This window comes from Tinamus guttatus, unplaced genomic scaffold (genome assembly GCF_059628265.1).
Source record: "Tinamus guttatus ecotype Peru unplaced genomic scaffold, ASM5962826v1 Tinamus_guttatus_pri_ptg000090l, whole genome shotgun sequence".
Taxonomy (NCBI): Eukaryota; Metazoa; Chordata; class Aves; order Tinamiformes; family Tinamidae; genus Tinamus; species Tinamus guttatus.
The window spans coordinates 2560173-2574815 of NW_028288624.1; the positions used below are offsets into that span (position 1 = coordinate 2560173).

General features: G+C 40.0%; 1 protein-coding gene across 3 annotated transcripts in view; it reads right to left on the bottom strand.

Annotated features, from left to right (window-relative positions):
* KIF16B (kinesin family member 16B) overlaps window positions 1-14315 on the bottom strand; it is a 121877-nt gene extending 107562 nt beyond the window's left edge. For all 3 annotated transcript variants that reach the window (XM_088520557.1, XM_088520554.1, XM_088520556.1), the window contains exon 1: window positions 14262-14315. In XM_088520557.1, the coding sequence (XP_088376683.1) occupies window positions 14262-14308 (47 nt within the window). In that variant the 5' untranslated portion in view covers window positions 14309-14315. The remainder of the gene's footprint in view (window positions 1-14261) is intronic.
* Window positions 14316-14643: the final 328 nt, after the last annotated feature.

Genomic DNA, 14643 nt, shown 5'->3' on the forward strand with positions numbered 1-14643 from the left:
AGTGATTCCATTTTTATTTCATTTTCATTTCATAATTTATTTCATTTTATATTTTTATTAATTTGATGTTTATTTATTGTCACTACAGATACTTGAAGCACCTTGGCTTGCCTCCAAATACAGACCCCTTCATATAGGAACAGAGAAGCAGCTTGGGAAAACCTGCTTAGAAAGTCTGACTCTGCAAGTAAATTAAGTGTTTTGTTCTTAAGCTGAAGGAGTGCGATCCAAAGCCTCGAGAAGTTCATTACATGGTTCTAAGGAATTTCATAACACCGTATTATAAAATAAATCCTGCCTTTTTATCACTATCCTAGTGGCAAGAAACAGTCCCAAATTAGCCAAGTGTCTAGGCAAAAGGGACTAAATAACAAAAACTCAAACCCAATTTTGAGGGGGTACACAACATATTTTTGAGATGTAAAGAGCAGGCACAGGGGAGAGAGAGAGGCTCTAACTCCTGAGGGAGTGATACAGCATTTGCGGCTCCCCAGAATTCAACAACTTCAGGAGAAAAAAAATCCATTTCTGCTACAGTCCCTCATACGTTGCTCATGCACACACATTTATGTCTTATCAGTTATTTCTGTTTCTAAAGTACGACTTAAAAAAAAAAAATGTTTCAGAGACTAAAGCCGGCATACATCAATCTGTTTCCTAAAGCTAAATTTCCTAAATTTCTTTATACATAGTTGTAAGTGTAATGTGCATTTTATAGCCATATTTGCATTAAACAGGCTGCTCTGACATGACAAGTTTGAGCATATCATCTCCTACATTATTCAAAACACACATGAGAAGAACCACCACCGAAGCCTCACCCACCAAATGTCAGTAGCCACCATTCTTCCAAAATAAAGATAAAAACGACAAAAATGGCCACCTGATAAACTAGTACATCTGACCGGCACAAAAGAAAGGCTTTAAAGAAAAGACAAAATATATATAAAAAGGGATTGTCGTATTATATTGTACAATATCCCAGCAATTACTGGATATTTGCTTACGTCAACTTTATGAGAAGTTTCTCTTTTTCATTTTTTAACAGAAGACCTAGTTTAATGCTGTTTAGTGTGACATTTTGCACTGAACAACTTCTTCCAGGTTCCTCAAAAAAATCTGAAAAGTTACCCTTTAACTACACTCAGGCTTCTTGTAGAAATTCTAAAGATGAGAGCCCATCATAAAATCTGAATTAATGAATAAAGCTTAAGCCGATAAAAATGCTTATTTAAATATCAACACATTAAGTTATCTTCTAAGCCAATAAAATATATAATTGTAGTAATTACAGAATTAATTATACAACTGCATTTAGATCTACCATTGAAAAAAGAATGTTAGCAGCATGTCTTTAGAGATACCTTTCAGTTGTTTCCATCCTCAGCATCTTTAGCTAGCTCTACATTTAGACACTGAAATACTAGAAGACAGTTATGGGTGATAAACAGGGAACAGAAGTGGATATTTCCAATGGTACTTTTTAAAAAGACATAGATAGGAGTAATGCATCATACGCATACCTATCAATCTTATCATGAAATGTCCTTTTTTTAAAAAAAAAAAAAAAAACAGTTATTTGTTTGTTAAAGTTTGGCGAAATTCCAGGTGGGATGAAGTTTGAGCCAGCATATTATATCTAGATTCCTTCATATTCAAGGTATAAAGGGGGAAAATAATCAATCGTATTTGTGCATTCATTCCTAGACCTAGCCATTACAAAAATGAAAACTATGCTAATTATAAAAAACAATGGCAAAATGTTTGAAGTGTAATACCCTCATACTATTTTTAAGAAGCCTACAAGTCCATAATCTTTGTGCTCATACTGACAGTAACATGGAGAATTTCACATTTTTGTAGGGAAATGAGAGGGAGAAGACATTCTGAAAAAGGTGTTCTATGGTCAGAATCAGGTTGCCAACCTGAGGCAAGTGAAGAAAATTAAAAGGAGAAAAACATTAAAAACAAATACTAAAGTTTATTCATAATGTGAAACAATTGAACACAGTCTTGTTGTGCACACGAATAGTTGGACAGGATCCCTTAGAAAACGGTTGCTTGCACGCTGACAAGCACTTCAAAACAACCTTTTTACACGGTTAAGCAGTGGGCTGAATTGCTCTTAGAGTTTTGAAAGGTTCAAGCTGCAAACTGCTGGATTTCAATTTTTGGACACCCTCCTGAGAACATTCAGGGCCAGGAGAATCTTATTCTAGCCAGCAGTTTTTACAGCATCAGTATAAAACACGAGCCACATCTCAATTTAGAAACAAGCACCAGTCGCCCACCAAAGACATTTGGCCCCCACAAATTCCATTCCCTTTGTTACAAAGCAACATAAAGGCTGCCAATTAATGTTTTGCTGACACAAGGAAACTTCTCTCCCCCGAAGCCCAATCTGCTCACAAACCAGTGGTTAAACCAGCCCCAGGCTTTCCTCCCTGCTATTTCATACACCACACAAAGCTGGGTGATCGCATGAAATTAAACTTGTACCTCGTGATCCTTTGGCTCCTCACCCAAGGATAAATTGCTAGGGCAGGCAATCTGCTTGGCACAGGCAGCAGGAAATACCTCCAATTAGCATTATCCCATTAACCCTCTACTTGTGGTCTGCTTGGTATGCTCATCATCTAGCAGGTAAGGGTAAGGAGAAGGGGGAGGAAAAAAAAAAATCAGAAAAACTACTTCAAGTAATACTGGCACTTTATTTTAATATCAATAATACAAGTATCAGTAACAAGACAGGCTTAAGAGAACTATCATGCAAGTCTTATAATAGTCTAGCATGAGACAGTTTACTTAGGCAAAGATTTAATCGTTTCTATTAGATGGGATATGTGGGTTATGAAGAACTGGCCACTCCGAAGTTGTACCAAAACACAGCAGCTTCATGTAAGAAACTGCAATGTAGATCCAGCTAAGTCAGGTTTCTTTCCTTCTCTTCTCCTCCCCTTACACTCCCTGCCTCTTTGCAAATCAAAGAACCAGGGCAGTTTTTGCAACTCTATAGGCATCTCGTGCAAATCAGACTACTCGCAGTCAAATGTTAACAGTACCTGCAGATTTTGAACTTCCTAGTTTGTAAGTTCCAGCTCCATCTGTTCATTAAGTCACTTAGTGCTGTGCAAGACTTTCTAAAGGCGCCCCCCAGAGGAGAGAGACATGGAAAAGCACCAGAGGTAAAGGAACAAGAGAAGTTTTAGAAAAAACACTATCATAAAGAAAAAAAAAAACTTTTGCCCTATTTCCAAGTTCACCTATAAGGCCCTTCAAAGGAAAAGTAAGTTTTTTAAATAGAGATGGACTTTTCATTAATCTGCTCTCTATTCTTCTGACACTAGAGTACTTCAATACAGCTTATCCCACTGGGAGTCATATTAGGTTTCCATCCTGAGCTGTGATGTCAGAGGGGTGACTTCTGGGAAGAAAACAGCAAAAATGAGACACATTTCAGAAAGTGAGGGTAAAAGCCAAGAAGGAAAGAAAAATGCCATCAACAGATACCTGCAAGGCTGCAACGGGCTGTGCTTAGGGACACAGGTACTGCATAAATGGCCTCATGCTCAGTGCAAGAATGGAAAAAGGGTCTGTAAAACAATCTCTTGGAAATATGTTCAACTGTAGACATCTAACGGAACACCCACTAGAAGAAAATTTTGCTGACGAGCAGGTGTATGCAAAGGAACTCAACCATATTCAATGTTTTTCCTTTCAAAAAAGCACCCTTCCTTCTTATATTTATCCTTAGGCATAGTGTTATGAACTTCCAATTTTAGCATTCTTCTTGCTCGCTACCCAAGCATATTTCTGGGATCATTATGTGAATGCATGATGGTTGCTTAAAATCCCAGAGAATTCAAGGTAGATCTGACTAAAAAACAAACTCAAACTGTGTCACGAAGAACTTGCCTTCTACTGTAGCTTGGTCATGCCCTAACTCACGTTGTACATTGTGCCCTGATGCCTGATTGAACTGCGCAGGCCAAGAGCACTTTCCTTTGTTCCAGTAACTCTTAAAAGGGGAATTCAATCAAACTCATTAAAAAGTCAAACAAATCCCTGCAGAGGGACTTTTCTTGTTACTTTTGTAATCACCGAGAAGTAAAGCAACTATTCTGAATATTGTTCTAAGCTGCTTTCACTGGTGCAATCTGGAATACCACATTTTTTGGATATCTAGGGGGAGTTGTTTAATTTAAATACACTTGCTAAAACATTTTTATAAACAATCATTTAAAAATGTGAATATTAAGTAAGAAAACATACCTACATTCAGCAAAAAGGAAAACCTGAGTGGCTCTATACAAAACATCTTCATAACTCTTCAGGTTAAAGATGTTTTTCCTAAACATCATTAATTCAAAAAGTCCCAGCACACTGTTGCCTGAGAATTAATATCGGAACAGGCCACACAATCTGATTTAATTCTGAGACTTTGGGAATCTATTCTGGGTTGAGTCACCTGTACTAACACTGTCCTAGATGATTTTTCTCTCTCTTCTTAAAAAAAAAAAAAAAACAGTTCTTTGCATAGGCCAACATATCCTTAGCTCAGAGTAACCCAGTACTCTTGATATTCACAAAATTATAGTTAAACTACTGAAGTCACCTATGCACTAGAGCAGACTAAAAGGTAACAACTATATGATCTATATCAACTAAAATGAATAAAAACTGATGCATTACTTTTGAGGGCACATTTCTACATCGCTGAGAGCTATAAGAGCTGCAGTCTCCACTGTTTAGGAGAGCTCTGCAGACTCACTTTTACCGACCTCCTATTTCCTCTAAACAACACGACTGATCTTTGAGACCTCTACCACACTGTCAAATTTGGATAACATCAGCCAGTAGGTTCAAAAGTTACTGGAACATAGGTGACCAACTGACTGGCTCTGCAACATCATAAGATTCACCTCAAAATGCCAGAATAAACAACTCAAAGAACATAGAAAGAATTTTACATCTCGAGAAACAGAAATTTCCTCTGAGTTTATATATTAACGCACATGTATCTGTTCTTTTAAACCTCAGTAGTAACATGCTCCTGGAAAATGAATGTACAGAGGTCCTTATTCTATCTTATTTGCAATGATATCTTGCTTTACTCGGGAAGGTCTGCACACAGATTGTTCAGTGCATTAAATCACGTGCTCGCCCTGCCTGCTGAAGCTGCCCTTCTAACAGCATCGCAGGTAGATTTCACCTCTCAGCAATTAGCGAGTCTCCACATAAGCAAGTTCTTGAATCTTTTCAAAGATTCCAGAGCTAGCTTATCAAAAAAAAAAAAAAAAAAAAAGAGAGAGAGAGAAATTGTATATTGCCACATACGCCATGGTCAAAGATCACATAATTACCTGAATAATATTTAAGCTTCAAGCAGCGAGCTATCTTGACTAACTTTTCTATTCTTAGTGGTCCTCAGCTCCACAGAGCTTTCAGATTGGTAGAATATCCTCAAGTGAAGCCCCCTCATATATGTTTCTGACGCAAGTCTTTAGAAAGCAGAAACAAGGTGGAACATAAGGGCAAATGCAAGCAATTTCATTTGAAGGACATTCTGGAGGTCTGTTTAATTACTATGTAATCATAATGTTTTTCTAGTAGGTTTTAGTCCACGTTATATTTTGCTTTTAATACTTTATGTTTCTTCTGATTCAGTATTTTATTTGCTATTCTAAGTCATAAAGACAGAAGCTCCTTAACATTCTGAGTACAGCAAAAGCCAACTCAAAACCCAAACAAAATCAAATTGTTGCCTGGCCATGTTCTTGTTTTCTTCAGTAGTTTGAGAGGGCACATTTGAAGCATTTGAGAGTTGAACAGCAAGAATATTAGCCCATCAGCGACTACAATGTCTACTGCCACATATGCCCTTCTTATTCTAGGTATCTCTGAAAGACTCTCTTTGAGTAGATAAGACTGGTTTTGTACTTATAGCTGGTAGAAAATAAAGGACTCAACTCAGTCAGCTGTTCTTACTGACAAAACCTGCCTTTCAGATACCCGAATTCATGAGAATCTTCTAGTTCAAGTTTTCAGTTATGTTAAGATAGCTCAGTGCTAATCTCATTTATTTCAAATTTGGTTTTAATTTCAAATAAACAAAGACTGGGAAACTGAAAGACTCACATTTCCCCACTTACATTTCATCAGAGAAAGATACAATACAGAGATCCACTCTCCTCTTCTGGTCTTAGGGAATTCTCATCAAAAAAAGCAGAGTTTAAAGCAAAATGCAGATGGTATCAATCATTGTTGGATCATTCGTCATTGAAACAAGACATAAAGGTAACCTGGTAATGTGTTTTATAATGCTGAGACAAAGGAACTCAGAAATTCTGCTCCCAAATCAGTCCAAGATCAAAATGCTTACACCTGTAAAATTTGGGAGATCAGAATTTGTAAGTGGTGCAAGTTCAACTACACTGACCCACACTGCTATTCTGCTCCAGCCGTGCCAGCACTGGGACGTCTTTGTTCTTCAGTGCCATGGAGAGAAGAAACAGAATAGCAATTGTGACAAATCCTGCAATGCTTGAAAAAGTTTGAAGCATTTGCATTAATAAATGAAAAGGTCAGGAAAACAAGCATATGTCAACAGAGGATATATGTGGGCTTCCTGTTCTTTCATGCATTTGCTGTCGCTCCAGGCATTAACTCTTCACACAGCATTTTGCTTAAACATCTGAGAGCTCCTTCAGCAGCAGTCAGGTCAGCTCTAGCTCTGCCATTCACCAGCAGGATAGAGCTCTGCATTTGGGACTCTCCCTCCCTGACTCATCCGGCTTTATACACGAGAATGGAAAAGATAACAGTTTTGAAGACTATGCATCCAACTTATTACGTGCCCTGTTTTGAACACCTGTTGGGAGGAAAAAAAGAAAAGAAAAAAAGGAAACATGCAGAGAAAGTCAGGAGCTCCTTAACAAGTCCTTTAGGTATAATCTCACCTTTATATTCAGGCAAGATCATTTTCTATAATGATTTTCTTCAAAGGAATTAAGTCTTCCCAACTGCCTGGGCTTTCATTCCCCTTGGGAGACTATACCACAGCCTAAACTATCTCATTAGGCAGTAATTCCTTAGATACAGTTTAAGCTGCTCCATGATAAGCTTCATCCCATTGCTCCCAAGGAGCCCTAACTAAATAATTAATTCCTCTTTTCAACATTTAAACTTTATAAATATTTCTAGATTTCATCGCCTGATCTTTTCTTGTAGTCATAACATATAAAACATACATTCAGCTCACTTTTTTTTTCCTTGGAATAAATGACTCCAGCCTTTTTTGTGATATTTTCCAACATGATTGAGATAATGAAGTTATAAAAACTGAACTTAAAAAGATACTGATGTAGAGGTTCACTGTGGGACATATGGAAAGCAACTTCTGTCTTTGGCTGTGAGAATTATTTGGAAGTAAGAACCAAACTATGACTATATCCCATTCTTTGGTTCAAAGTCTTGGGTTCCAAACAAAAAGGGCAGGAAAGAGAAGAGGAGGAAACTAAGCCACAAAACACTGGTGTTCAGAAGGCCATGTATTTTAACAACAACGGGATACAGGCAAGTGAGAAAACACCAGAGACTGCTGGCATTCTTTATTGCTTGTTACCCACTAAGTTTCAGTTTGCTTCAGAGTTCCTGGGATTTTCTATTAAGAAGTCTTCAGTCCAACAAGTTTTTCCTGAGTATCCTGATCTGTGGCATCCACATTCTCAGCCAACCCTCATCCTTGGTGTTGGCTCCTCTCTTTGAGACTAACTTCTCATGTTAGGAAAAGCTATATTCTCATTCAACCATTAAACCCACACAGCTAACATCCCATTTTACCACCCCTTAGGAAACACATGGCTAGACTGCTTGTTATTTAAATCCTTCAAGAGAGTGACTATATTGTTTTACATTTGCAAAGTTCTCTTTATATAACTGAGTAAAATAATTCCGGGCTTTTCTTTCCCTTCATTCACAGTTCCCTTCCATTCCTACATTAACAATACTGAACTCTGAATGTACTACTACCTTAAAGAAAAAAAAAATCAAAAACTTGCTCCTATAGTACCATATTAATTATTTGTCATCAATGCTAACTAGACTTTTATTTCAGCTCGCTATGCTCTTCTGTGTGTTTTTCTTCCCCAGACCTAAGTATCAGGGAATGCTCTGCTGAGAGCAAGATGTGGTTTCTACTTCCATTTGCCTTGCACAGAGCAGCAAAGTTTGCTGTCTCCTCCGCAGCCTTCTTGCAGCCTCGTAACATGACTTACTGCATCTCTTCTTCAAATATCCAGAGATTACACGATACATACCTCGTGTTTCCTAGCAAATGCTATTAGTTCATTTGCACATTCATTCCAAAGTGCCAGATGGCAAGACAATGCTTACAAGCTGTCATCTCCTAGACTTGAATTTTATCATCTTCGAGGGTATATAAGTGTTATATAAGTGTTTATATCATTGTTGGTACCTGTGCCTAAAGAACACATATTCTTGTCAGTTTTAACAGGCAGAACCCTCCACAGCAGTGGTCAGATAGCACCAAACTCAGGCAGACAGGCAGTCTTTTCAGAGTAGGTCCAATCATTTTTCTCATGTGCCTTTGTTTCTTAACTTCTCTCAAATCTCTAGACTCCAAGCAAGTAGACAGCCTGGCCATACCATTGAATCTACAGAAAAAATAATGATCATATTCTGTAGCTCCTCATAAAAGTTGAGAAAAGTATTGGTTTTTGTATTCACTCAGGTCCTCTGGCAGCCTCACTGTGCTTAGTAGATTAATAGGGCAGGCCCATTGTCCTTAACTCCACTTGGGAACGTGGCAATAACCGCTGTGTCAACACGTATAACCAGTCCATTAAGAACATCTTGGTTCGGTTAAAGGACCACAATTATTAAGGGTAGAGGAATGGAATGGAGTCTTGTTCATAGTCACTCCCCTGGTTTTACTGGTACTATGGAATCTGTTCTAAGGAAGTGACATTGACCATGTTGTAAAACAAGACTCTATTATTGGTTTCTCCCGAAGAGATGAGAGGTAACAAATAGAAAATAAAATACTCCTCTGTTTACATTATAAAACTAAAACTACGTTAAATTTCAGACTGAATGTCCTTTTAGCATCAACTTTATATGGAACCAATTGCTAAGCACCAAGTCTACATCTTTTTATTGGACTCGTGCTCACCTGTACATAAGGGAATATGCAAGACAGAGGTACCTACGCCAGGCACACCAGCGCCTCAACTATCCTTATGGATCTTTCATCTTCTCTTTATTGTAGAAAAACTAGATGACTATAAATCAAATCACAAGCATCACCAGTAAAACAAAAATTCAAAGTGTTAACATAAGAAACATCAAACTGAACTTGCTAACAGATGCCTTACACAGCAGTTTTGTAGTTCAGAAAATGAGTCACATCATTATTGCAACACCTATATTCAAGCTTTGAGTTATGTTTCTCCTATCACACTCGACATTTCTTAAGAACAGCGACTGACAATCAACGCTCAGAAATAGATGCATCAAACTTGACTATGTGCAGACAAAATATATTTAAATTTTGGTGTCCTTGCTTGGAATCATTCCATCTTTTCTGGCTCTACCTATTTTATACCAATGTTATAGGTATACACATATATCATCAAAATACTCCCTCTTTCAGGAAAATGAAAAATATCCATACTACCATGTATTTAGACACAGCAATTTATCATAAGAAACTAATTAATTCCTCTCTTTCCTGCACTAAAAATCTTGTAAAGTGAGCTCTCCACTTACTTCTTTCCCTTCTCTTCTCAATTTAAAAATATCATGTGAAGTTGATAACACTAATATCAGTAAACTCGTAAGTAAACTATTTCTAAGCATGAGAAGGCAAAATTAAGATTTCTTCTGCCTCTCACTGTCTTCATGTTTATCTCTGTCTGCTGGAACAGTGCTAGAAACACTCTAGTCTAGTTTCTTGTGGAGGAAACAACTTGTTTTGCATATCTGTCCCTTGCGCTGCTATATTAGATTGAGATGTCAGAAGCTCTGCTATTGATAGTAAGGCTTGAATTTCACAAGCAGTTATTTTTAAAGATAACACAATGTTGTTCTTACAGCTCCAGGGTTCTCAGACTCCAGGCCTGAAAGCAGAGGAGCTGCCTAACTGGGAGGCATAAAAACATAAAATCAACCAGAACATCCTCATGCCTAATGGATAATCCACAAATACATTCCTTATCAGTATGGCATGGCTTTCAAACCAAACAAATCCCATAGTTGCACAAAAGCCCTGCCTAAGCAGTAAAACATATTTTCAATTTCTCACCAATATCAAACATAAAATCAGATAATCTTTGGATAGGAACTGCAAAGGACTAGGTAACCACACGGAGCTCTACAGCCACCGGCGAGCACTCCTGCATCGCTACCAGGCAGCTCTGGTTAGGGAACAAACCCAAGGAGAGTGCGTGCAGTGTTACAAATTGCTCATTTAAAATCAAACCGAATTTTCTGTTTCTTTGGATTAAAAATAAGGACAGAGCTATGGGAAAGTGTATAGAGCTCATTTAAATAAATACTTACAGCTATTGAGACCACAGCTTAGGCACAGGGAACATGAGTTTACTGTAGTTCAAACCTACATTCTAATGTCCCCTACATCTTTTCCTGGTATAGAAAGCATATGATCCTCATTAATCTTCTATTACTTCATGAATTAAAAAACTAAGATTAAACCTATCAGGTATAAGCAACAGGGGAACATAAGAATTATTACTATCAATTTGATTATCCGAGGTAACATTTCTTTTACTCAACTTCTAAACATTCTCTAATGTAGTCAGTACCTTCTAGATAGTCTTCTTTAACTGATAAAAGAAGTACAAAGGTAGCTTTCCTGAGTATTGATTTCTGACTTCCACGCAAAGAAAATTAGATGCAAGACCAAAGTAAAAAAAGGGATACCCCCTCACCGCTTCTTAAAAGACTCTAAATAGATGCATGTAAGGCAATGTATTTACTTGAACTGTGCAGAAATACTGCATAACACAAAGACCAGGGCTAGAACAGACTAAACACGATCCTAAACCCCTCAGAAGTCAGCGTCCAGTAACACAGAGTTCAAAGAAGTCTGCCCACTAAACACACAGGAGTGCCTTGAAGTCTATAGTGCTTTCCTACAATCTCTCTTTTTTTGTCCAGAAAACAGTTGCTCTGACTAATGACCAATCCTGCTGGCAGTTTGTGAGACCAGATATGGGATCCTCCAGCAAGCCCCCCAGATTACAAAATGATAAATGAACATGCCTAACAACTGTTTTGGAAAATGAACCTTATATATTAATGTGTAATGGCCAAAAACATTAATTTGCCAAAATAAGCTATATCAACCACGCAATGTAATATCCTCTACATTTCTATTCCAGAAAGAAGACTTGCAGCTTCTTCACAGGAACATTAATATGGCAAGCACAAACTGAAAGGCTGTCCTTGGAATTCTGAGTTGAATTAGCGAAAGAAAAGGATAGTTGGTAATAAACTAACTAAACTTTCTAACCTCGCACTTAAAACTGATTTCAAAGAAGTAACTGAAATCTCATTAGACAGACTGAATTACACGGCAGAGATTCCATCAAAAACCTCTATGTGACACAATTTGGGATATTACCTATTTTTAGAAAATGGACAAAGGCTTTGACATCAAAATGGCGTCGAAACAAATTTAATTCAGGTCAAGATGGGGAGAGTAAACCCCAGAAGAGGAAAAGGAACAAGAAAAAGACTCCATCCAAGTTTGTCATGTCAGGACGGGAATAGCAAGCTACCCTAAGCCGCCCTCCTGCCAACCCCTGCCACACGATTCATTTCAAGACACAGGTCCATGAGCAGTCGCGCAGGGAATGGCACCATGGCAGCACACAGCACAACGGCTCCCTAGTACAGGAGTCTTGCCAGCAGCTGTTCATTAGCTCCATCTTCTCTAATTAAAAATGACTCATGAAACAAGATGCATTATATGACTAAGCTCAGAACAAACCAAAGCAAACTTAGAGGCACACAAGAAAAGAAACGTAACCCCACACGATACCATGTTAAAGATTTCGAGAACAAGTGCAGCAGGATGTGCTTAAGTTCCTTCGCGATAGTTGATAGAAAAATCCCTTTTTTGTAAATACTGCAGTGCCTCCTGTGACAATCCACAAAGGGAAGGACAACATCACCTAGGGGAGGACACACACAAAGGAAACTAAGGCGAGCGAGAGATGATTGCTGGCTTATGGTTCACAAGACCTTCACTGTTGCAATGGGAAAGCTATTGAGTCCTCCAAGGTTTAGGTTCAGAGTTTTACAGTGTCTTGAAGCAGTCACAATATCCCACCGCTGGGTACTGGCTGGAGGAGAGCACCACTACAGATGTGCAAAGTGGTCTGCGGCGCAGGGTGAGGCACCAGACAGCCACTGATGCATCTAGAAGTCAAGACTAAGAGGAAACTTCCTGTGTCATTGAATCCAGTTGTCTGATAGACATTCTAGAGACATCAAGCACCACCCTATGAACAGCAAGGATTTAGCAGCTTTACCTGGAAGGCTCTTCATGTTTTTTACCTAAGGTAGTAACTTCTTTGTGTCCAGAAAAACATTTTTCACAGCCCAGTCGCACTTGCTCTGAGCACCCTGCCAAGGATGAGCTTCTCGCTCGCTGCTTCTGTCACATCAGCCTTCTGTCTTCCCTGCCCTCACACTTCTCTTTTTCCATTGTATCACACACCATTTTCTTCTTTTCTCTAGCTATGCTCTGAACTAGCCCTGTTCCAGCTACCCTCTCGTGTGCAATCCAGACACTGGGCCCAGAGACACTGCCTACAATATTCTTGTGCTACGATACTTGAAGACTTCCACACACACATTATCAGCTGGCATTTCCTGTCCAGCACAGCTACCACCCCTTTGCTACTCTGCCACATGCCCTTCATTTCACCATCTTTTCTGTCTCTTAACACATCGCACTTTCAGTCTTCAAATGAAACCCACACACCATCAAAACATTAAAAATCAGTCTTTGTAATACTTCAAACCCTATACTGCTCGCTATCAGAGCTTCTGCCAGGGAAAGTGAATTGCATAGACAGAATAGTTTTAAAGCTGGGTAAGCATCACACATTAAACCGATGAGGGGTGGAGTGAGCAACAAGATTGCTTGTGAACTCTGACCTCTAACTACTCAACTTCACCAGACTAAGGAAAACTGTTTGAAACGGCTAATCTACAATATTTTCATCTTCCAACCCGCATGGATTTTATCTTGATAAGCTTTTGGGCCTCTTCCTAACAAAGGAAAAGCAATGAAGAGACTTTTTAGAACTTCATGAGCTGATTCTTTTAAGAACTATCTGAATCAGTCCAGACGAAAGGAATAGTTGCAGCATGTCCATTTACACTTTTAAAATGCTTTTAATTGGCTACCTCATTCCAGACCAAGAGAATCAAAACCAGCATTGCCAGTAGAGTCTGGAGAATTTACTAGAAATGGCTCTTAAATTACATGACTAAAAATGAAAGCTACTTTACTGTGCATATTCCACGTTTATGTTATGAGAAAAAAATAAATAGGAGGTATTTACTTCCTGGACATATCTCAGGAGGCAGATGATGAGCTCTTGCCCAAACACTGAACGGGCCAGGCAGCATTTGTTTAAGGTCAAGGCAAAGCTGGGAAATATTCCCTGCCGTGGCTCCATGAGGGCTGGTTGAGCTGGGCACCTGCACTGCCTGCCAGGCAGCCACTTTCCTGAAACAAATGAGCAGATTCCCTTGTGCTTTACAGACTTCCCTGGGTAAGTTCCCGGCACCCAGCAGCTTCCTACTCGCATCAAAGCAAGCTTGTTTCATTATAAGTTGGTTTCGGAAAGCAGCACTTAAGCTCCTGGCAGCCTGAAGATCCCTGGAAAGGCGCCACGCCTCTTGGGCGCTCTGGGAGGGTATTTCTCAGCTTGCCAAAGAGGCAGAGGACTGAGCAGCTTCCGAGGGATCTCCTGGGTCTCAGAGCTGCTCCGCCGCGCGCCAGGGAGCCCTGTAAAGGCTCGGGTAGACATTTCCCTCGGACTCCCTCGTCTTGGCACGGCACGCGCAGGTGCGAGGCACTCTAGCAGCTCGAAGCTTTCCCCAGCTCGGGCCTGTGAGCGAAGTAGGCGCTCGGCAGAGGCGCCTCCGCGAGCTCCGGGCTACGCCTCCGTGCACAGAGGGCGAGAGCGGGCGCCACTCACCTGCGATTCATGGGCCGCACTCGCACTGCCACCTTCACTGACGCCATGGCGCATCGCCCCAGCCCTGCTCCCGCCGCTCCCACTGCTGCTCCTACTGCTGCCCCCGCCCGGCGCGGCCACAACCCCGCCCAGGCCTCGTCACTATGGCGACCGCGCGCCTGCTACGGGGGCCCGCAGGGACAAACCGCGCCCGAAGACGCTGCTCCTCCGGCCGCACCGCTGTTCGGCAGGTAGAGGAAAAGGAGGAAGCAGAAGGAAAGACAGGGGAGGCGGGGACTGAGCGCTGGACAGGGCCGGGGGGAGGAGGGGGGCTGTCCTCCAGGAAACTTGTAGCCTGAATCAGCACAATAGCACACTGAGAAATACGTATAATGCATATAAA